Below are 22,866 nucleotides of genomic sequence, written 5' to 3' on the forward strand. Positions count from 1 at the left end.
ATGGCCCCCTTCTGTACTATATCACTCTGTGACAACTGATCTAACTGCTTCTCCAAGAAGACATTTTCTGATAGGAACTGAGCACCAATGTTCAGAATGGGTGCCTTTAGTTGGACTCAGATTGGTCTAACACAAGGTTTAAACACACAGATTGTACATAGGTCATAAAGCAGGGATACTTTACAAACAAGAAGGAAAATTACATTTTCCATAGAAATCCTACAGTGTGAATACAGGCCACTCACCCAACAAGTCCACACCGACACTCCAAAGAGTAAACCATCCAGACCCATTCGCCTACCCTATTATTCGACATTTACCGCTGACTAATGCACCTAACCTACACATCCCAAAACACTGTGGACAATTTAGCATGACCAATTCACTTAACCTGCACATCTTCAGATTGTGGGAGGAAACCGGAGCATCCAGAGGAAACTCACGCAGACATGGAGAGAATGTGCAAATTCCACACAGACGGTCACCCGATGCTGGAATTGAACCCAGGTCCCTGGCGCTGTGAGGCAGCAGTGCTAACCACTCAGCCACCATGCCACTCATTTAAACTAGAAAAGCAGAGAATGAAATGGTATGGAGCTAAACCTGCAGTTTTCATGAGCTTCAGCCAAATACAGATTCCCCATCTGACCGACACAGTTCTTTGTCTGACTCTCCTTGTCTCCACAGGCTTCTTCCTGACAAAGCTCCCCTTGACTCCTGACTGCTCAACTTCCCCTGCTCAGTGTCCTCCTGCACCATCACCACCTGCTGGAGGCCCCATGATACACACTCGTGTCAAAGAAAATAAAACTCACTGGAAAGCAGTCTGAGGAGATGTTCATACCCAGTTGCCAAGTAATCTCTCCAGTCCATTTTCAAAGAACTCCTTGGACATTCACACTCATTGGATAAGGTTTGCTAGCTGAGCTGCAAGGTTCATTTTCAGACATTTCATCACCATACTAATTACCATCATCTGGTGAAACACTGGTGTTAATGACCCACTTTCTACTTCTGTGTTTAGGTTGTCGTGAGTTGATGACACCATTTCCTGTGGTGATGTCAGTTCCTGTGTATGGTGATGAAACATCTGAAAATGAACCTTGCAGCTTAGTGAGCAAACTTAGATCCCGAATCTCAACCTGAGCTACAAGTCTTCTCAAAACTCATTCTCACTCATTGTAAAAGAGCAGCTTTATGTTGGTGTATAGTTTATATGTGCATTAGCCCTCCATCACTTCAACAAATCGTGGCCTTACTTCCACCTCTGATCCCAGGGAATGCCCTGCCAACTTGCTTTGGTGGCAAGCTCTCCACTTCTTCCTTGAAAGGAGGTGTGAACAGTCTCCATCCAGCTGGGCTTGCCTCATTCCCAATACTTTTCCTTCATGATGAAAGATTGTTTTTTAGACTGGAGACCTAAGACCAGTGGCGTTCCACAGATATCGGTACTGGGTCTACTCTTGTTTGTCATCTGTATGCACGATTTGATGAGAAAAAGGAGGCATGGTTAATAAGCTTGTGGATGGCACCAAATTGGTGGTGTAGTGGACAGTGAAGGAGGTTGATCAATTGGGTTAATGGGCTGAGGAGTAGCAGATGGAGTTTACATTTGGATTAATGCATGCTATTGGAGTTTGGTAAAACAAACAAAGGCAGGCCTTAAACCATTAATGGTACAGCCCTGGGTAGTATTGTCAAACAGAGAATTTGCATCACAGGTAGACAGGGTGGTTAAGAAGGTGTTTAGCACACTTGCTTTCGTTGGTCAGACCTTTGAGTACAGGAGTTGGGACACTGTGTTGAGGTTGTACAGGACTCTGGTGAGGCCTCTTATGTGCAATTCTTGTCTCCCTGCTATAGGATGGATGTTTTGAAACTTGAAAGGATTCAGAAAAGATTTATTAGGATATTGCCAGGATTTGAGGGTTTGAGCTACAAGGAGTGGTTGAATAGGCTGGGGCTGTTTTCCCTGGAGCATTAGAGGCTGAGGGGTGACATTATCGAGGTTTATAAAATCATGAGGGGCCTGGATAGGATAAATAGACATGGTGTGGGGGAGTCCAAAACTAGAGGGCAAAGGTTTAGGGTGAGAGAGGAAAGATTTAGAAGCAACCTAAGCGGCAACGTTTTCACACACAGGGTGGTGTGTTAATGGAATGAGCTGCCAGAAGAAGTGGAAGAGACTAGTACAATTACAACATTTAAAAAAACATCTGGATGGGTATATGAATAGGAAGGGTTTAGAAGGATATGGGCCAACTGCTGGCAAATGGAACTAGGTTAGATTAGGATATCTGGTCAGCATGGACGAGTTGGACTGAAGGTATTGTTTCCATGCTGTCCAGTTCTGTGACATGAGGGGCAACATTTTTACACAGAGTGGTTCATGTGTGGAATGAACTGCCAGAGGAAGTGGAAGATGCAGGTACAGATGCAACATTTAAAAGACATTTGGATAGGTACATGAATAGGAAAGGGAGTTAAGGCAAGGGACGGAAAATTACAGACCGATTAGCCTAACCTCGGCTGTGGGTAAGATCCTGGAATCCATTGTGAAGGATGGGATTTCTGAATACTTGGAAGTGCATGGTAAAATAGGGCAAAGTCAGCATGGTTTCATCAAGGGGAAGTCATGCCTGATAAATCTACTAGAAATCTTTGAGGAAGTAACAAGCAGGTTAGACCAAGGCGAGCCAATGGATGTTATCTACCTGGACTTCAAGAAGGTCTTCGACCAGGTGCTGCACAGGAGATTAAGCTAAGGGCCAATGGGTGTTACAGGCAAGGGGCTAGCATGGACAGATGCTTGGCTGTCTGGCAGAGAGCAGAGAGTGGGGATAAAACTCTCTGGATGGCAGCCGGTGACAACTGGTGTTCCGTAAGAGACAGTGTTAGGACCACAACTTTTCACATTAGACATTAACAATCTAGGTGAAGGAACTGAGGGCATCCTGGCTAAGATTGCAGATGATTCAAAGATAGGTAGAGGGACAGGGAGCACTGAAGAGGTGGGGAGGCTGCAGAAGGATTTCAACAGGTTAGGAGAATGGGCAAAGAAGTGGCAGATGGAGTACAATGTGGGAAAGTGTAAGCCATGCACCTTGGTAGGAAGAAAAGAGGCATGGTCTATTTCCTAAATGGGGAGAAAATTCAGAAGTCTGAAGTGCAAAGAGACGAGGAAGTTTTAGTCCAGGATTCTCTTAAGGTAAACTTGTAGGTTGAGTCAGTAGTTAGGAAGGGAAATGCAATGAAGGCATTTATTTTGAGAGGACTTGAATATGAAAGCAGGGATGTACTTCTGAGGTTCTATAAGGCTCTGGTCAGAACTCACTGGGACCACTGTGTACAGCTTTGGGACCCATATCTCAGCAAGGATGTACTGGCCCTGGAGCATGCTCAGAGATGGTTCACAAAAATGGTCCCAAGAATGAAAACCTTAACATATGAGGATCATTTGAGGACTCTGGATCTATACTCAGTGGAGTTTAAAAGGATGAGAGGGGATCTAATTTGAAACTTACAGAATACTGAATGGCCTGGACAGAGTGAATGTTGGGAAGATGTTTCCATTGGTAGGAGAGACTAGGTCCCGAGGGCACAGCCTTCGAGTAAAGGGAAGACCTTTTAGAACAGACTTAAGGAGAAACTTCTTCGGCAAGGGAGTGGTGAATCTATGGACTTTATTGTCACAAAAGGCTGTGGAGGCCAGGTGATTGAGTGTATTGAAGACAGAGGTAGTTAGGTTCCTGATCGTGTAGGGGATCAAGGGTTACGGGGAGAAAGCGGGAGAATGAGGTTGAGAACCTTATCAGCCATGATTGAATGGCGGAGCAGACTCGATGGGCTGAATGGCCTAATTTCTGCTCCTATGTTTTATGGTCTTATGGTTGGGAAGGATATGGGCCAAATGCAGACAGGTGGGACTAGTTTGGTTTGGGAACATGATCAGTGTGGTTTGGTTGGACCCAAGGGTCTGTTTCCATGCTGTATGACTCTCTCTCACTTTTTCCAAGTATAAGATGTCACTACGGTATCTGCATAGGTCTCTCTGATGCCTGTGTCTTTGAGGGCTATGAGCAACATTCCTCCTCTGGCTCCCACCCACAAGTCTTTCCCTGATACACTGAGGATCCATCAGTAACACTCTGACTTTTACCTCCCTGTTTCTATTTCTGGGGCTAAGCTGGCCATTGTTATCAATTACAAACCCACTGACTCCCACAGTTACCTTGACTATACATCCTCACACCCTGCTTCCTGAAAAGACTCTATTCCTTTCTCCCAGTTTCCCCAACTCACCTATCCCTCTTGATGCTCCCAACATGTCCCTTTTCCTCAACCCTCAGCCCCTCCTTCCCATGGTTAACATGGCCCTCAAATGTGTCCAACCCATTTCCTGTACTTCTGCCACCACTCCTCCTCCTCTCTCCCAGACAGTGTTCCCTCTGCCTCTCACTCGTCACCAAAACAACCATCCTGTGCTGTTTCCGTAGGATATCACCACCAAACACATCTTTCTCTCCCTCCACTGTCGACATGCTGCAGGGACTGTTTCCACTGCAACATCCCAGTCCACTCCCCCATGCTATTTTCCCAAGCAATCTGACAAGCTGTAATACTTGCCCATTGACCTTCTTCCTCCTCACTGTTCAAGGCTCGAAACAAACCTTCCAGGTGAAGCAGCATTTTAATTGAACCTCTTTTGATCTAATCTACGATATTCACCACTCACTCACAACGTGGTCTCCGTTAAGTTGGTGGGATGAAAAGCACACTGCGGGGGTGACCATTTTGCAGAAAACATCCAACTTGTCTGTAAAAATGGCCCCCACTTTGCAGATGCTTACCATGCCAATAATCCATTGTGCATCCAGGCTAACTTTTCCATCTTGGGTCTTCTCGAGTGTTCCATCAGAGCCCAAATGCAAGCTGGAGGAACAACAGATTCAGACTCAACATTGAGTTCAGCAACTTCAAAGCACAACTTTGTCCTCCAGTTTGATCACTATCACCCTCACCACTGCATGTCTCGCTAGCTTTGCTCCCAGCACAGCAGAACCAGTGTCACTTTATTATTAACACCTATTTTGCATCCCTACCTCTCTTTTACCACCACGAGCACTCCCTTTGTTTTCTTCTGGGCACCCTCATCATCTATTCCACTTGGTTCTCCTCTGCCATCTGTCTACAGCAAAAAGAAACCAATGTCCAATTCTTTCAGTTCTGAAGAAGAGTCCAGTCCGATGTTAACTCTGTTTCTCTGACTGCAGATGCTGTCAGACCTACTGAGTTTCTCCTGCAATTTTCTGTTTTTATTTCAGATCCCAAGAAGCTTTGACCTGGAGACGGTCTGTCAGGGAGCATCAAAGGCCAAATCCATTCTCATCTCACCTGATACCTCGATGCACTGAGCTTCTGCTGAGAGTGCCTGGGTAATGATCAGAAGGGGATCACACTTCTTGAATCAGGGATACAGAGATCACTCACCCCAAAAACTGGACAGGTAAAGGTTTTAAAACTCATATCATGCAGCAGACTTCACCTGTTAAAAAAAACTTAATAAAAAAATCACCATTAAGATTGAAAGAAAATATTACAGGTCAGTGAGGGTTTGAAAACAGTGGAAATATCTCCATCATTGCATCTCCTGAGGGACTCTGCGATGAATTTTTACTTTAAGAGGTCAGTTCCAGTATTACCAAACGAAACTGCTCATGCCAAAAACAAAACAAATTCAATATTCTTCACATACATTATCATTTGCATTGACAAGCACACAGCTTTCAGCTCAAGGAGTCAATCTGAGATAAGAGCCTCTCTCAGTGCTGCAGTTAGTGCTGTCATCATTCATGACACATTGACAGAGGGCGTTCAATTCAGCATCAAACCTTCAAGGACTGACAGCCTCTGACTCCCTCATCCTCGCCAGCTCTATCTCAGGCTGTCTGAACTGACAAGCCTTTCGACATTCAATATGTAAATAACGACGTCAATGGAAGCAAAGGGAGTGAACGTCCTGCCCATCTCTCACTGACACCTTCAGCGTGCAGATAGGCAAAGAGCTCAAGGGCAGTCAGCTTGTTTGTGGTAAAGGACACCAAGGAGATTTCAGACAGACATGATTGCGCTGGGTTACAGGGTCATGGCTAAAGCACTGCCACTGGCTTTCATCAAGTGCTTTCCACATCCTCCAATCTCACCAAACCATTCATAGCAATTGAAAGAACTCAACTTTTATTTGAGAAATCATTTCAAGGACCCCCATGGCCTGTAAATCCAGATGCTGCTTTCGTGAACACCCAGTTCCTCAGCCAGTACTAATGCTGATCGAGGAAACAGTCAGTGTTTGCCAAGGCAATGCCCCTTCAGACAGTGACAAGATTGTGCATGTGTCCCTCCAGAAACTGCAAACAAGTATTGTAGCGATTGACAGCACCTCCGACAGTTCAACATTCCCTTGGGCGCTGTACTGAAACAGATTCATTTGCACAGCTCCAGTGTTCCCTCGTCCAGGCGACTGAAGACTGAATCTGACAATGGCCGTGGACTTGGGATCTTTTACCAGTTTCTAAGTAGCTCACTTGGAGTATTCCTTCACAATAGGTCACATCAACATGACATTTTACGCGGATTTCCGCTCTAATCTACCAGTTAATATTTCACAAGTTTCTGCAGAGATAACAATGAGAGTGACTTAATGGAAAAGATCATTCCTCAAAATTACATCCCTTGGTTACTGAATGACACACAGCAACTGCTAGGAAATGATGGACTGCCTTCTGCAGACACCTGGTAACTGCAGCTGGAAAAGGTTGTGGAGTTTGACTGGATGCATACGTTCTTCAATTGCTGTGTGTTAGATTATTTGATTCTGTTTCCTAGCAATGTTCACTCCAGTGGATAAGCCTCCCAGGATATTAAGCTGTCTTCAGATCGATAAGCTGTAGCTCACAGTGTGGAGCAGACATTTCTTGGGAATGTGACTGAAACCAGTTCGTCACCCAGAAGCTAGGGTCATCTCTGCACAGTTCTGAAACAGAAAAGACAACAAGACCACTGCCCAATCTATCGTTACATCTGGATGGAGCACAGAAATAGATCGAAAACACTCAACACTGCATCCACCTACTGATTGAATCACATTATCAGCCTCAACTTTCAGTAGTTGACTGAATAATCAGCTCAGAGAAAGTGAGGACTGCAGATGCTGGAGATCAGAGCTGAAAATGTGTTGCTGGAAATGCGCAGCAGGTCAGGCAGCATCCAAGGAGCAGGAGAATCGACGTTTCGGGCATGAGCCCTTCTTCAGGAATAATCAGCTCACCACGCCACAAGCTTAAAGCTGTAAACTGTTAAACCATCTCTCCCTCTCACACAAACGGAATGACACCTTGTAAACTTGCAGACGTTGCAGACGACTGACCTTTCCTTCAAAAAAAAACATTTGTGTCAAACACTGACGAGCAATGCGAATGGTTTCAACTGGCTTCTGATTATTTGCTGTTGATTGCTGGATTTGCTATTGACGATCCAAAATGTGCATTAACCTGAGAGTGCCAGTCAAGACCATGAGCTGGGGGGAGGGCCAAAGCCTGATGCAGGGTGACCTGAACAAGTGGGCAAGGTCGCTATCACATTATCTGATGGTTCCAAACCAGATTGATTCACCCTCTCATAAACATTTTCTGAAGCACACACACACACTCTGCTCTGTTTCCAGAGGACAATGGCAAGACTCTGTAAAGATGTAGAAATTGTGCTTATTTGTACCTGGACAGAGAGGTACCCGGAGTGTCCAGTATCGCCTCTCAGCATATTGAATAAAGACCCCACTTGACTCCCGCAATTGGACTCCGAGCTTTGAAACTTTACAACAGAGGGTTTCTCGGACCCTTCACTATCGTTCTCTGAGGGACCAGGCAGTTTTGAAAAGACAGTCTGAGAGATGCATTCAGACAAGCTTCTGTCAGACAGCAGCTTTAACCGAGTGCATCTTCCAGGTGAAGACAGAAAGAAAAACATTTGTACTCAAACAACATTTTTTTTTTGGAAAACCAGAAAGGAAGGAACAAATAGACTAAACTATTTCATTTCTGCCCCAAAGAAAACTTGTCAGTCACACTGAAGAAATCACCTGCTGTTTTTCAATGACACTATCATTTAAGGGCATTTATTACAATATGTTTCACTTTAACAAAGTCCAGTTTCAAGCAAAGGATTCGTGAACACAGGAGATGTGAGGCTCAGGATTTAAAGGAGCTCTCAACCTGTCAGACCCTCTCACAATGTGACTCTCACCTTATCGCACTGACTACACTTCACATGGCGATCATCTACCTACCGGACCATCAAGGCAGAAGGTCAAGTGAAACAATACCATTTCTACCCTGGGCATCACTGTCCACTTGCCCGCCTTGTTGCGAACATGTTGTTAACAATATATGCTACCCCACACATGGGATTCCGACTTACCCTTTACAATGCTGTCTGGAAGTTGGAGCCAAGCACACAGTGTGTCAGATGATCAGTTCCCAAGGCCTGGAGATGTCTACTGCAGCTGGAAGGCTGGCTTACTGGAACACAGAATGATCCAGATCAACACAATTACATCTTTCAAAGGAAAGATAAACATTTCTCACCTGAAGCACAGAAGGATAAGGGTTAATGATGAGACAGCACAACAATGGGACCCAGACTTGAATAAGTCGAACACACAGTGAAGACAACAAAGTCACCCCTTGAACTTTGGCAGCATGTCCAACTTCAGCAGGGAAGGAATCAAACCAGGACTCTGAGTTGACCTGTTGGGCTCCAGAGACCCTGAGGATGCATATCTGCAGCTTGTTTGTGTGGTAGACACAAATCAACCAATTGACCAAATTCAGCAATCTCTTCTCCCCAGGAAGAGAGAGTTGGTCTCGTTGAAATTTTCTTTGGTGATAAATGGAGTGTTTGACAATGGTGAATTAAAAAGATATCCGAACGCCAAGTGTTCTTCCTGGGTACTGTGTCTGCAATTCCCTGAGAGGAATGATCTTTAACCCAACCTCATTTACTCATCCAGAAACAGCACAATGTTGTGTCATTGCAACCATCTGGGTCAATGTAGCACTTCTACCTTGGGTGGGGAGAGGACAAATCAATTTGAAAAGTGCCTTCTATTGTGTGAGTCTGTACCCTGTGTGTTCCTCTTGCAAGTGAAATGACATTTACCTTTCAATCCCAATCAGTGCAAAAGGAATAAGGATTACTGAGCTATCAGCTCTTCCATGAGAGCTGCAGCTAAAGCAGCTTTCCATATGATGGCTTGCAAGTCAGGATCAATGCAGCATCTTCGCGGGGGGGGGGGGGCGGTGAAAGCTGGTACTGCTGAAGGGCCCAGAGATTTAACCATTCACCATCTGTACGGAAGATTCGGAGAGACAAAACTCATGTTTCATTCCGAAACTTGCTTGTGATACCAGTGAAGTTGTCAAGAGTAAGTTAAGAACTGACAAAGGGATTTGGAAAGGTTCATTGAGTAGCAAACAATTGGCCAAGTTGAGTATCATGTGAACTTCTCCCCTCTGGCAGGAAGAATAGACTGGCAGCAAGTGATTTAGTGGAGAGAGAGAGAGAGAAAAACAGAGAGAGATAGAGACAGAGAGAAGCACTGCAGAACCCACACATATACAGAGGGTATATACAGAGGATCCTGGGGATCCCACAAGAAGTTAGTATGCAGACACAGCAAGCAATCAGGAAGGGAGATGAAATGTTGATGTTCACTGCAAGACAAATTGAAGATGAAGCTGGGAAAAAGTCGCTGTAGCTGTAACCAGGCCTTGGAGAGACCACACCTTGAATACTCTCTCTAGCTTTGGTCTCATTCCTTGAGAAAAGATGTAACTGCACGAGAGCAAATTGACACAAGGTTCACATGACTCATCCCTGAGAGGAATAGTTTGCTTCTGAGCGAAGGTTAGACAGTTTGGGCCTGCATTCTGTTGAGAGTGGAGAAGTTGTGAGCTTATGGAAACATGGTTTGATGCTGACAGTGTGACGACAGTGAGGATGTTTCCTCCTGTGGGACACACTCAAACTTCGGGACACAGTTTCATTTCCAATGCGCAGATGAAGGGAATTTCTTTTTCTCTCAGATGGACGGCAGCGAGGGAAAATGGGTCTTTGCGCTTCTTCAAGGTTAAGTTAGATTTCTGAGAGAAAATTGAGTCAAAGTTTATGAGGTAGATTCAAGACCACAATCAGATGAGCCAAGATCTTATCCAAAAGCACAACAGGCTCAAGGGGCTGAATATTATGTGAAAAAAACACCTTGAATGTGACAAATATTCTGAAGCACTCCACAGAAACATAACAGAATGAGACACTGAAGACCTGTTCTAAACAGCAACGGGCAGAAACTGGAGAAGGCAGCGGAACCGGAGAACATTCCAGCAGTCAGGAGGTGACAGAAGTATTTGAAATCAGGATGAAATTGTTCAGGTTGATGCATTGCGAGACGGGGAAGGAACACAGGTTGATGAGCAGGAGAACGATGGGTAAATGAGATTTGGTGAGAATCAGGTGGCAGACAGAGCACACAGGAATACAACTGGTGCATTATGTGATGTTGATATCATTATAAAGGAATGCAGCATGATCATATCATTTACAGACAAGAAATTGCCAGTGATGTAGTGTATTGTTCCATGATGTATAATTAGGCTGTGTATATATCATTTACAGTCAGACACAAATCAGAGGGCAATATTTCATCAAGGTGTATGCCAGCATTTTTATCTCCACTTACCTTCCATTTACAAACTGTGGCCTCAGAAATCTTTGTCCTGTGTCCAGAACAGCCATGCTAATACCATGCTGGGCTCACTGGCTGGCTTCAGTGGGGCTACAGGTCACTGTCCAGCACTGAGGACACAAGCTCCGAGTGGATCACCTGTCCAGCACCATGCTGAGACACAACACAGCCGCATCACCCTGTCACAGGCTGGACAGCAATGGGAAGACTCCATTTGGCCCATCGGGCCTCTGCCAGCTCTTCCAAAGAGCACATTGTCCCGTCCCCAATCAGCCCTCCACCACCCCCAGTCAGGGGTGATAGGACGCCACCATGTCCCCTGATCAAATCCAAAGGCATTCATCCAACTGCGCAGAGCTTCTGCTGGCTTTGGAGGCTTTGACCTGTGCCCCACCACATAGCGCTGGTGCAGAAACAGGAGAAAGAGTGTGTGTGTGTGTGTGCATGTGTGTGTATGGTACGTGTGAGACAACTGGGTTCACTTGAAGAAACCCAAGGGTCAGTCCACAGAAGGTTCCCTCAGCAGGTACCAGGGAATGAGCGTGAGCAGGTTGGGCCTGAACTCACTGGAATTTTGAAGAATGAGAGGTGACCTTATGAATCTGAAGAGATTGGATTCTTCAGGGATTTGACAGGGTCAATGTGGAGTAGATATGTTCCCCTCATGTGGGAGAGTCGAGGACTGGGGTCACACATGATAGACAGAGATGGGCAGGAATTCCATCTCTCAGCAAGTAGCCAAGCTGTGCAATTCTCGCTCATGGGGCTACTGAGGGAACTCCAGGCTAAAAGAGACAGATCTTTTATCAGTAAGGGAATTGCCACAGGAAAGGGAGTCCAAGATGATCGCCATCAACCACAATCTCACTGAATGATGGGCTGAATGGCCTGCTCCCACTGTTCTGCCTTACGGTGTGTGACTGACAGCAGCCCCTGAGGGAAAAAGCTGGCTCTCTGAGCAGGCTATGGGAAGCCCAGATACCACCTCAGAACAAACTGGGGAGTATTTCTGAGGTGGCAATGTCTGGAGGTGCGGTTTAGATTAGATTAGACTGGGTTCCCTACACTATGGATACAGACCCTTTGGCCCAACAAGTCCAACTGACCCTCTAAAGAGTAACCGACTCAGACCCATTCCCCTACCCTACGTATACCCTACTAATGCAACTAACACTATGGGCAAGTTATCACAGCCAATCCGCGCTAACCCGCACATCTTTGGACCACAAGGAGAAAACCAGAGCTTCTGCCAACTCACTTCACTGTGTGTCTGAACTCCCCTGTTTCTCTCCTGAATCAGGACTCTCTGGTGCTCTCTCACCAGCCAGATCCCACCAGGCTATTCAACCAAGGAAGACAGCAGAGTCCTGCCTCCATTGTGGTCTCTTCCCACATCCCCCATCACAGGGGGTTCACTGAGATTGGCAGGACTGACCTGCCCAGTGTCTGGGGCCCTAATCCTAGCTCCGTTAAATGAGGCGCAGTGCCCGGCCTCCCCCAGGAAGGAGAGGGTGGAAAATGAGAGTGGGCATTGCTCAATGAGGAAGGAAGGTTAATGAAGGTTTGTCCATCCCGAGTTTGTTTGGAAGGTGATTCCTGATGACTATCTGAAGGAGGAGGAAAGTCGACAATGTGTATACCGCCACCCCTCTCTATCTCGGTCAGCACCTCTTACATCCCTTGAGATGTCGGTGCTGATCCAATCTTGGCTGAATATGGCTCCCACCGTCCCCCGACAACCCCACTCCCCTTCGCTCCCCTCCTTTGACCACCTCTGGGATTCCCCCCCCCCACAACGTTTGGTCAGGCGAGGTCTTGGGGTCACTTCGCCATGACCACTTCACTCCACTGTCACCCAACAGGACGGTTCCTGCTGGGGAAGGTAGAATACAGCTCCTCCAGGCGATGCCCCACTTAGTCAAATATCAGGCTCGCCCTCCCCCTATTGGCACCCCTCCCCCTTTCTCCAAGCTGCCTGGTCAGACCCTCGGTGCCCTCCAACACCCTGAGTGAAGTGCCCAGACTGTTGGCATGTGACAGTGTGCCCACTGCCCAATGAATAGCCCACATGGAGAACCTTTTCACAGTCAGGAAACATGTTGACTTCATTTGTCTTGAAAGGAGGTTTAGGGTGAGAGGGGAAAGGTATAAAAGGGACCTAAGGGGCAACCTTTTCACACAGAGGGTGGTACGTGTATGGAATGAGCTGCCAGAGGATGTGGTGGAGGCTGGTACAATTGCAACATTTAAAAGGCATTTGGATGGGTATATGGGTTTGGAGGGATATGGGCCGGGTGCTGGCATGTGGGACTAGATGGGGTTGGGATATCTGGTCGGTATGGACGGGTTGGACCGAAGGGTCTGTTTCCGTGCTGTACATCTCTATGACTCTACAGAAGCGAAGCCAGTTTCAGTGCTGAGAGCAGCTGGTGGAGTTGACTCGGAGACTGCTCAGGTCAGTGGCTGCTGCAGTCAATGCAATGTTTACTGTTTTCCAGGCACTCTCGCGGCAGACAAATAATTCTGCTGTCAGGGCTGCATTTCCATGTTTAATTAGCTGGAAGGTAACCTGCCATGAACTACCAGGCAACAGCACCAGCAACCAGTCAACACGATAAAACGCCTTCATCAATAACCAGGCAGGTTCACACCGTTCATTCACTTCCTCCAGCTCTCTCCCACCTGTACCCCACCCCCAAACCCTTCACTGTGAGATGGCAGCTCCAGACAAATCAAACAACATTACCCAAGCTGTTCCTGTTGCCAAGTTGAAATGACTGTCATTCAGTCAAAGTGCTCAACAAGTGACACGGTTCAGAGACAGCTCCCTGAGCAGCCACAGAGTCATAGAGATGTACAGCACGGACATGAACCCTTCGGTCCAACCCGTCCATGCCGACCAGATATCCCAACCCAATCTAGTCCCACCTGCAAGCACCCGGCCCATATCCCTCCAAACCCTTCCTATTCATATACCATCCAGATGCCTTTTAAATGTTGCAATTGTACCAGCCACCACCACATCCTCTGGCAGCTCATTCCACACATGTACCACCCTCTGCGTGAAAAGGTTGCCCCTTAGGTCTCTTTTATATCTTTCCCCTCTCACCCTAAACCTATGCCCTCTAGTTCTGGACTCCCCCACCCCAGGGAAGAGACTTTGTCTATTTCCCCTATCCATGCCCCTCATGATTTTATAAACCTCTTTAAGGTCACCCCTCGGGCCTTCAACGCTCCAGGGAAAACAGCACTGGCCTATTCAGCCTCTCCCTCTCACTCACATCTGGCAATATTCTAGAATATAGAACATAGAACAATACAGTGCAGAACAGGCCCTTCAGCCCTCGATGTTGCGCCTATCTGTGAGCTAATCTAAGCCCATCCCCCTACACTATCCCATCCCCATCCATGTGCTTATCCAAGGATTGTTTAAATGCTCCTAATGTGGCTGAGCTGACTATGTTGGCTGGCAGCGCATTCCATGCCCTTACCACTCTCTGAGTAAAGAACCTGCCTCTGACATCTGTCTTAAATCTATCACCCCTCAATTTGTAGCTATGCCCCTTGTACAAGCATCCTAGGGAAAAGACTCTCACTGTCCACCCAATCTATTCTTGTAAATCTTTTCTGAACCCTTTCAAGTTTCACAACATCCTTCTGATAGCAGGAAGACCGGAATTGCACGCAATATTCCAACAGTGGTTGAATAGGAGTTTGAATTCTGTGCTAGCCAGTGCATGTAGTCCAGGAAACCTGGCTGTTGTATTCAGAGCAATGCAACCTCTGGCCATTCCCACTCCTCTGCTCTGGGTCCTGCTCACTAAGCTCAGCTTTGCTAGCTGGTGCTCATACCATCCTTCCCCAGCACCCATCACCATCTTCTCTCTGCCAAGCCTCACGGCAGGAGCCTTGGGTTTCTACATTCTCTGCTGAAAATGTGTTGCTGGAAAAGCGCAGCAGGTCAGGCAGCATCCAGGGAACAGGAGAATCGACATTTCGGGCATAAGCCCTTCTTCAGTTCTCCTGTTCCCTGGATGCTGCCTGACCTGCTGCGCTTTTCCAGCAACACATTTTCAGCTCTGATCTCCAGCATCTGCAGACCTCACTTTCTCCCCTTTCTACATTCTCTCTTTGACTCTCTCTGGGCACCGTCTTTGAGGGTACAAGCCAGCACATGTTCCAAACTTGAAGCCTCTGCCACAGGCACCCATCTCATAGCATGAGGCCATTCAGCCTCTTCAGCCAATGCCAGCATTCAGCTGCATCCTGGCCAACTTTACTTCGAACATTCCTAGCACCAATTGCCCTGCCTTCTTACAAATGGGACTAGGTTGGGTTGGGATCTCTGGTCGAAATAGACATGTTGGATCAAAGGGTCTGTGTCCATGCTGGAAATCTCTGTGACTCTGTGTCTGCTCAGAGAGCTTTGTCTGAAGAGCAAAGGGAACTGTTTGCTGCCTCCTGTGAATTCATGTATTATCACACTGGCCTCCCCACCTTTTCCTGTGGGACCTCAATGAACACATTTCTGATACCATGGAACGGACCATGAGAACAGGCCATTCAGCCCACTGTTCGGTGTTTTTGCTTCTTGTGAGGAGGGTCTTCCCACTTGTCTTTATCTCACATCTTACCAGATAGAAAGATGAGGAAGCCTGGGAATGCAGTGTCTCATGTCCCTCCCTGTCACACATCATCCCAACTTGCAACCTCCTCAATGTCACTGGGCCAAAGTCCTGGGGCTCACTGCCCGAGTGTGTCCCTGGCACGGATGGCAGCAGTTCATGATCAAGTTTAGGCCACAAGTTAATGAGTAACGGCCAATAATTAATGGTCACGTCGAATAAACAAAAACCAAAATGGATTAACCTCACCTTTGTGTGTCATTTCGCTTCCCCTAAAACACAGCAACTCTGCTAAGCACACTCGAAACACACTCTCCAATTCCTTCTGAATTACTGACTGGATTTGATACATCACTGGGCCAGCTTCTGCCTCCTGAGTTTGGTGGCCTTTTCGTTGGAGACACCAACTTACCACCTCAGGGCAACAGTCATGTTGAACTCTTCCTGACCGCTCGATTCATCAATCGACCTTGCAACTTCCCCGTGTCTCTGTGGCCATTTCCCCACGGCTTCCTCTATCCTTTGTGGATTAATGCCGCCACAATACTCTGGTGAATTACAGGAATTAGTTTGAGGAGCTAGCCTACTTCCAAAGATTCATTTCATACAAAAATGAATCCGGCGGATTAAAGAGTGAAAACCCAGGTTGGAAAACCAAGATCTGATAAGAGTTTGCAAAGTCGAACCTGGCCTTTGGTCAACTAACTCCGCCTGAGAAAGAAGGTCAAAGTAGTGAAACAGAATTTTGGGCCTGGACATGGACTGTGCCAACACAAGAGACTGACTCTCTGTTTGGCCCAAGAGCCCCAGTGTTCCATCCCCATTCTTACACTTACTGCATTTTCATTGACAAAGTTAATTTTCAAGCAATGGGTGTAAACATTTCATTGCAATGCCACACTTGTACTTGACTCTCTCTCACAGTTTGCACAGAGCATCCCATAGCTCTCATGGGGCATGGGGTCCATACAGTCAGCGACGTTCTCATGACAAACACCTTAGCCACTGCGTGAGACACTGTTCCCTCTGGCCCCCAGCCGTTTGGATAGATCATACCCCCTTCTTTCAATGTTCCACAAGAAGGACTTGGACACGGGACAGCTTTGGTTTGAAGGGGGCAGGGAAGCCAGACCATCAGAGTGCAAGTCAACTTCTGAGCAGTCTCTGAGAGGTCAGGCCAAGTGAGAAATGCACCCACACAGTCCCTGACAACACATTCGGTGTTCCACAGGAGACAGCCTGGGGAAGAAAGAACACAGGCTATCTGACAGGTGACTTTTAGCAAGGCCGGATTTGGAATTGGCAGCCGGGAGATTTGGGAAAGAATTGGGAAGGGAACTCGAGATATGAAGTGCAGTACGGGCCATAGTCCTAACTCTGGGCCTTGGAAAGGCCAGGAGACTCTCACAGTTGAGTAAATGCTGGGCTGGTAAAAATTGCACAGGTAGGAGAGACGCTCCCACCAGCACTACCACTGGGAAACAAGTTTGATTCATTGTCTCTTCCAGCTCAGGGGTCAGATACATGTCCTCATGCGGAAAGGCTCCGGTATCAACTGCGGAGGGCTCAGATAGCACATGGGCCACATCCTGGCGGTGACAATGGCCAGCCCAAACACTCCTTCATTCAGCCTCACCTTTCCATCAAAACAAGGAAGGGCCAGCATACAGAACCTGAGCAGTTGGCCGCTCCGTTGTCAAATCAGTGACCTGGCCAAGTCCAAAACTGGCCATCAGGCATGTCAAACAAATAGGAAATATGTACATTCAGGGAAGTTCAAACACCATTTGGCCTCACTAGTCCATGTTGGCTCTTGCTTCCACTTCACATTCATAAAACCTCCATGACACCCCAGACTCTGTTCTGTCCATCCACTCTGGCCAACACCAGGGTGAATGGCACCATTCAGCAGAGCTCTCCAGATGTTGGGTTTGAATGGGGCCCTGACTGAGCCCTCCTCATGGACTGGCTATTTGACCACCTGGGCTCTCACCCTGGAGGAGCAGCATACCTATTCGAGCATCAGAGGGCCAGCAGCTAGGGTTGGAGACCAGCTGGGTACCCCAAGGCATAGCCACCCAGAGAGGCAGCTGCAAACTAACAGTAGCGGCCAGGCAGGGCAGGAGTGCAGGCAGAGGAACCCGTGCTAGCAGCAGGTATGGGCTTGGCTCCCTCTTTGGGATGTGGACCTTAAAGCCCTGACGGAAGTTCCATGGAGCTGGGAGGCTCTGCAATCCTGGAAAATCAGTCTCAAAGCAGCTGCCAGTACCCTTTGGCAAGCACCTGGACAATCCAGGAAAACTTCCTCACAACTTCCCAACACCTGGAATGGTTCACTGAGTTGCCCCTATGTGGCCGCCCCCATCTCTGGGTCCACTCGAGAGACTCAAGAAATTCTGCCTCATTTCCTACTTCATCACCAACACCGAGAGAATTCCTTTGGCTGCTGGCTCTCTCCCCTCCTCCTTTCCATTTGAAATCCACCCCCCTTTCTGCTCCATCTTTTAACCATGCAATCTTCATCTGTCAAACTCTCTGGTTTTGTTGAACCTTAAGGTAAGAAGGGCCAGGGGCTGATGGCACAAAAAACATCAACCAGTATCCTGACCAAACGCAGTCCTTATCAATCTGAATGGGGAAAGAGACTCAAGGGGCATCCTGTCATCTGGGCAGCACTGGCTGGGCCAACGGTTATGCCCATCCCTAGTGCTCCTGGAATAGGTGGGGATGAGCTGCCTTCTCGAACCGCTGCAGTCCACCTGCTGTGGGTTTACCCACAATGCCCTTAGGGAGGGAATTCCAGGATTTTGACCCAGTGACAGTGAAGAAATGCCGATATATTTCCAAGTCAGGATGGTGAGTGACTTGAAGGGGAACTTGAACGTGGTGGTGTTCCTATGTATCTGCTGCCCTTGTCCTTCTAGGTGGTGGACGGGCTTTGGAGAGTCAAGAGGTGAGTTACTCACCGCAGTATTCCTAGTCTCCGACCTACTCTTGTAGCTGCTGTGTTTATTTGATGGGTCAAGTTGAGTTTCTGGTAACCCCCAGGATGTTGACAGGGATGGCAGGAGGGGGTGATGATGGGATTCAGTGATGCTCCTGAACATCAAGGAGGCAATGGTTAGTTGGTTTCTTGTTGGAGATGGTCATTGCCTGGCACTTGTGTCGCCTACACATCACTTGCCAGTGATCAGTCGAAACCTGGAAATTGTCCAGGTTGTGCTGTATTTAAACACTAGGTAACTTGACCCTTAAATTAATCAGGCAATACCAAAAAGCTGGATTCAGGGAGCTCCCGTGGCCTGTCCACACAGTCAGAGGCCAATATCCCATCAATGCTGGGACTTCTCCCAAAGGGATAGGGGACAAAGGTTAAAGGGCAGGGGTCGGGCCAAGGTCTCAAGCTCTTGGGAAGGACCCAGGCCTGGCGACAGCTGCACATGTTGGCCCAGAGTGAGAGACCCAGGGCAGGGGCAGAAAGGCCTTGCACCATCATTAATTTGCAAAACAACAAGAAAACCCGGTCATATGCAGAACTCACAGAGAGGGACATCAGAAAGGAACAAAAGGAAAGGGCCACAACCTCAAGTGAAATGTCATGAGGAATTTAATCACAAAAATGGTAAATATCAGAATAACTACAGGTCAACTTTGAAACCAGCATAAACATTTATAAAGGGGAAAAAAAATCATTTATTTAAAAAAAACAATAAATTAGGTAAAGCAGGTTTACTCATGCACAACTCGAAGTGTGATCCCTCAGTGATTTTTCACTCAGAGCAGGGAAAGACCACCCAGAGTGCGAGCTGCAAGGCTGTCTCTGGCACACACTGGTTTACTTTGAGAGCACAGGATACAAACAGGACATAGTGGCTAGAGCAACTCTCACCCACAGGAAAGGCAACAGTCTGATGAGACCTGCAATCAATGTTACCAGCTCAAAGACACTGAATCTCCAGGGTAGGGGGATTTTCGTCCGTTCTGTGGAATGAGGACAACTGTGTGCCCAGAGGCTGAGGGGTCAGAGTGGAAAACCAAACACGCAACAAGTGGTGGCAGAGCAGACCGGGAGAAACAGACTCCACAGCTAAGGGGAACGACAGGTCACAGACTTACAATAACTGTTACAAAAAATAAAAAATACCCAAAAGGCAAAAGCAAAAACAAAAAAATTCTCATACTCAAGTCGATACGGCTGTGCCCAAGAGGCTGGGTTTTAATTGTCACTCACAAAAAGGAGCTGCTGTTGGTCTGTTGAGGAGACATGGGAGTAAGGGTAATAAAACTTTCTTCCCAAGAGCGAGTGCAGAGACAATATGGCCTCGTGTGCTGTCATGTCTTGACACATGCTTCGTGTGGGAACATTTACCAAGACACTGCAGCTTCACAGACAGGTCTGTAACCTGTCCACAACCAGCATTTCCTGAGGGGGTGTCAGAGGGGCAGCAGTAGGAGAAAGTGAGGGTGGGAGAGTAGTCCTCTCTCCTGCCACTGACCAGTGTGACTACAGTAACCTGACATGGCTTGCTGATGTGCCCACTAGCTGGGAGAGAGCAGCACACAGTGCTTGTATTGACCAAAGTCTGTGCTGTTGCTGCTCATGCGACACATCCTGGTTTGCCCACACTGCTTGCTTTCGCACTGTGGGCTTGGTTTCTACTGCTCACAGGAAGCAATGCTGTTGGAGCCAACCAGCATGAGTGGGCTGTGGGGGGAGGCAATCTTCATTGTAATGGCGCCGTGCCCAACCACTGACATCAGCAACTTCATACCGACTACCCTGTACAATGGGAGGGGTTACTATTGGGTGAGTAGGGTTTCACTGAACATCAAACTCCTGATGGGGGGGGGGGCGACAGGCTGTTCCAGTCAGATAGGCCTTCACCCAATTTCCTCAGATTTCTCAATGTGGCAGATTACTGGAACCCCCTCTTGGTGTTGGCAGTGTGGCATTAGCTCTGTCACTGGCACATCCTGACCCCAGTGGAGGGGTGGGGGGATTGAAATCCGAGTGATTCGGCTGCACAGACAGGATGACCCAACACCCCTGTCTTGGCAATGGGGTATCTTTCAGAAAGGTGCAACAGAAACCTGTTGTTGTTGTTGTTGTTGTTTCAGAGTGCCAACTTTCTCAGCTGGTGTCACAACTCCCATGTGGGATATCCCACAAGGGAGAGAAAAACCAAACATTGAAAACACACCAATGTCCACAATGATATCCCGTCCGACCAGTGAATTCAGAGGCTGATACTCAGACCCAACTCTCTGCTATCCTATGTCCCCATGATAGAACAGATCCAGCTCCAATATATTTCCTTTATTTATGGCAAATCCCAAATTCATCACCAGAATGCCCTCATCTCTGAACCCCTTTTTTACTGACAGACTGCAGAAAGCCCAAGCTAACAACAAAGCCAAGACACAAACAGATTATCTATATGTTAACTCCTACAGGTACATATCCTGGGGACCACCTTTTCTCTTTACAAAAAAAAAAAATTTCATGTAAATATATTTATATTTATACATATTTGGCTATATTTACAAAGTAAGTCGAGCTGTATTCTGCACCCTGTTGGAGTCAAGTTCCCAAGTGTAAAAGGCATGGCATCAGTTAGTGTCTGTTTACACGCATCAGTTAGTGTCTGTTGGTCCCCTACCAGAACACCAGCTCTGAGACACAGGGAGAAACAGGCAGCAACTTCAGTGTAGTCCACAGCGAGACAGTGCAGGGGAGATTGGGGTCAATGGAAGATCCCTCCATGTCCTTGTCGAAAGTCCCCCCGAGTCCTCCACTCCATGAAGAGCCTTTCTCCCCAGTGACAGGAGGTTGACCATCCCTCCGACACTGGCTCCAAGTCCACCAGTTTGGTCAGATTTGTCTGAATGAAGCTGCCTCTTGTAGGCCTGTAGACCAGGGGGAGAGGGAGTGGTGGGGGGGGGTCAGCAGGCAAAGGCGCTCAACACAGTCCAGCTCCTCAAGGCTGCCATTGCTGCCTGTCCTCCCCCAGAATGCTTTAGGATGGCTGAGATCACCTCAGGAAATGGCTCATGGCTTTGTCGAAACAGGGGAAGCTGGCAGACGTTGGTCAACAGTGGTGGGAGGAGCCTCAGAGGGCAAGACCGCACAAACATCCACAGGCCACGACACACGGCTGTGCAGAGAAACCAGGTTTGACTCAGTGGGTAAGATGGCTAGCTCGAGGAGTTCTGCTGGACTGGAACAAGATGTCACAGTCTCAGTGTTTCCGCTTGAGGCATCCGTTACTGTGCCCCGGATACTTGGGAAGGCAGGGTTCCTCTGGCAGAGGCTCATGAGAGAAGACTGAATCTTCACCAGAGGAGCATGTGGAACTTCTCGTATCCGGGAAGCTGGGTGAGTACTGATCCAAGGAGACAGACAGGTCCAGGTAGTCCTGCAAAGCCAACAAGACAAAATAAGCAATGAACTCAATCTCCAAATAAACACCGTGACTCGCCAGGAACTGAGAGGCTCCACCAAGACAGCAGAAATGTGCGAGGCCTGATTGTAAGCTCGGCCAAGTTAACCAAACTCTGCAGGGTCTGTAAGCACACGTCATCCAGGCTATTCCAAGAGCTCTTTGTAAATGGTCTTTCTCAGCTCTCCTCAGATCGCTCTTTACAACACTCTGTCTCAGGCAGCTGAAAACTTGCCTTTCACCATTCCCTTCCCAAAGCCAAATATTATTGTTTCTTTCGCCCAGTGTGATCGTATGTTTGGATTATGTCCACACAGTAGCATTTAAAAACAGGCAATTTCAGTTCTCCCCGCCTCAGAATACGCCCGGCAGCTATTTCTGAATTTGGGCCTTTCCTTTCTGACAGCTGTCCCCCCGGTAGGCCAGAGGGGACAATGGCTGACAACATGCGAGTCAGTTCAAAGCCCAAAATTATCTGCTGTTGTGGGCTCCATCCTCTGGCATGGAAACAGATGCTTCTAGAAGCTTTGGGAATCTGCTGAGTGAGGGTAAGGCAGTGTCAGGTTGAAGCCATTCCTCAGGAGGATAATCCCCCCCCTCCACATGTAAAACCACTATGGCCATCGCCAGTGTCTGACCTGGCCAGTGTGGATGACTCATGTGAGTGAGAGCTCTGGGCCAGTGGAAAGTTACTGTCACCCCGTGCTCACCAACATGGCCGACTGTCACCCTGTGCTCACCAACATGGCCGACTGTCACCCCGTGCTCACCAACATGGCCGACTGTCACCCCGTGCTCACCAACATGGCCGACTGACATCCCGTTGTCACCCCGTGCTCACCAACATGGCCGACTGACATCCCGTGCTTACCAACATGGCCGACTGTCACCCCCGTGCTCACCAACATGGCCGACTGTCACCCCGTGCTCACCAACATGGCCGAATGTCACCCCGTGCTCACCAACATGGCCGACTGTCATCCCGTGCTCACCAACATGG

The 22,866-nt window shown here is 47.8% G+C and overlaps 1 protein-coding gene across 2 annotated transcripts in view; it reads right to left on the bottom strand.

The window, feature by feature from the left end:
* Positions 1–19,015: 19,015 nt before the first annotated feature.
* LOC122543124 (fibroblast growth factor receptor 1-like) overlaps positions 19,016–22,866 on the bottom strand; it is a 141,544-nt gene continuing 137,693 nt past the window's right edge. For both annotated transcript variants that reach the window (XM_043681460.1, XM_043681461.1), the window contains exon 18: positions 19,016–21,842. In XM_043681460.1, the coding sequence (XP_043537395.1) occupies positions 21,666–21,842 (177 nt within the window). In that variant the 3' untranslated portion in view covers positions 19,016–21,665. The remainder of the gene's footprint in view (positions 21,843–22,866) is intronic.

Source organism: Chiloscyllium plagiosum, chromosome 42 (assembly GCF_004010195.1).
Source record: "Chiloscyllium plagiosum isolate BGI_BamShark_2017 chromosome 42, ASM401019v2, whole genome shotgun sequence".
Lineage (NCBI taxonomy): Eukaryota > Metazoa > Chordata > Chondrichthyes > Orectolobiformes > Hemiscylliidae > Chiloscyllium > Chiloscyllium plagiosum.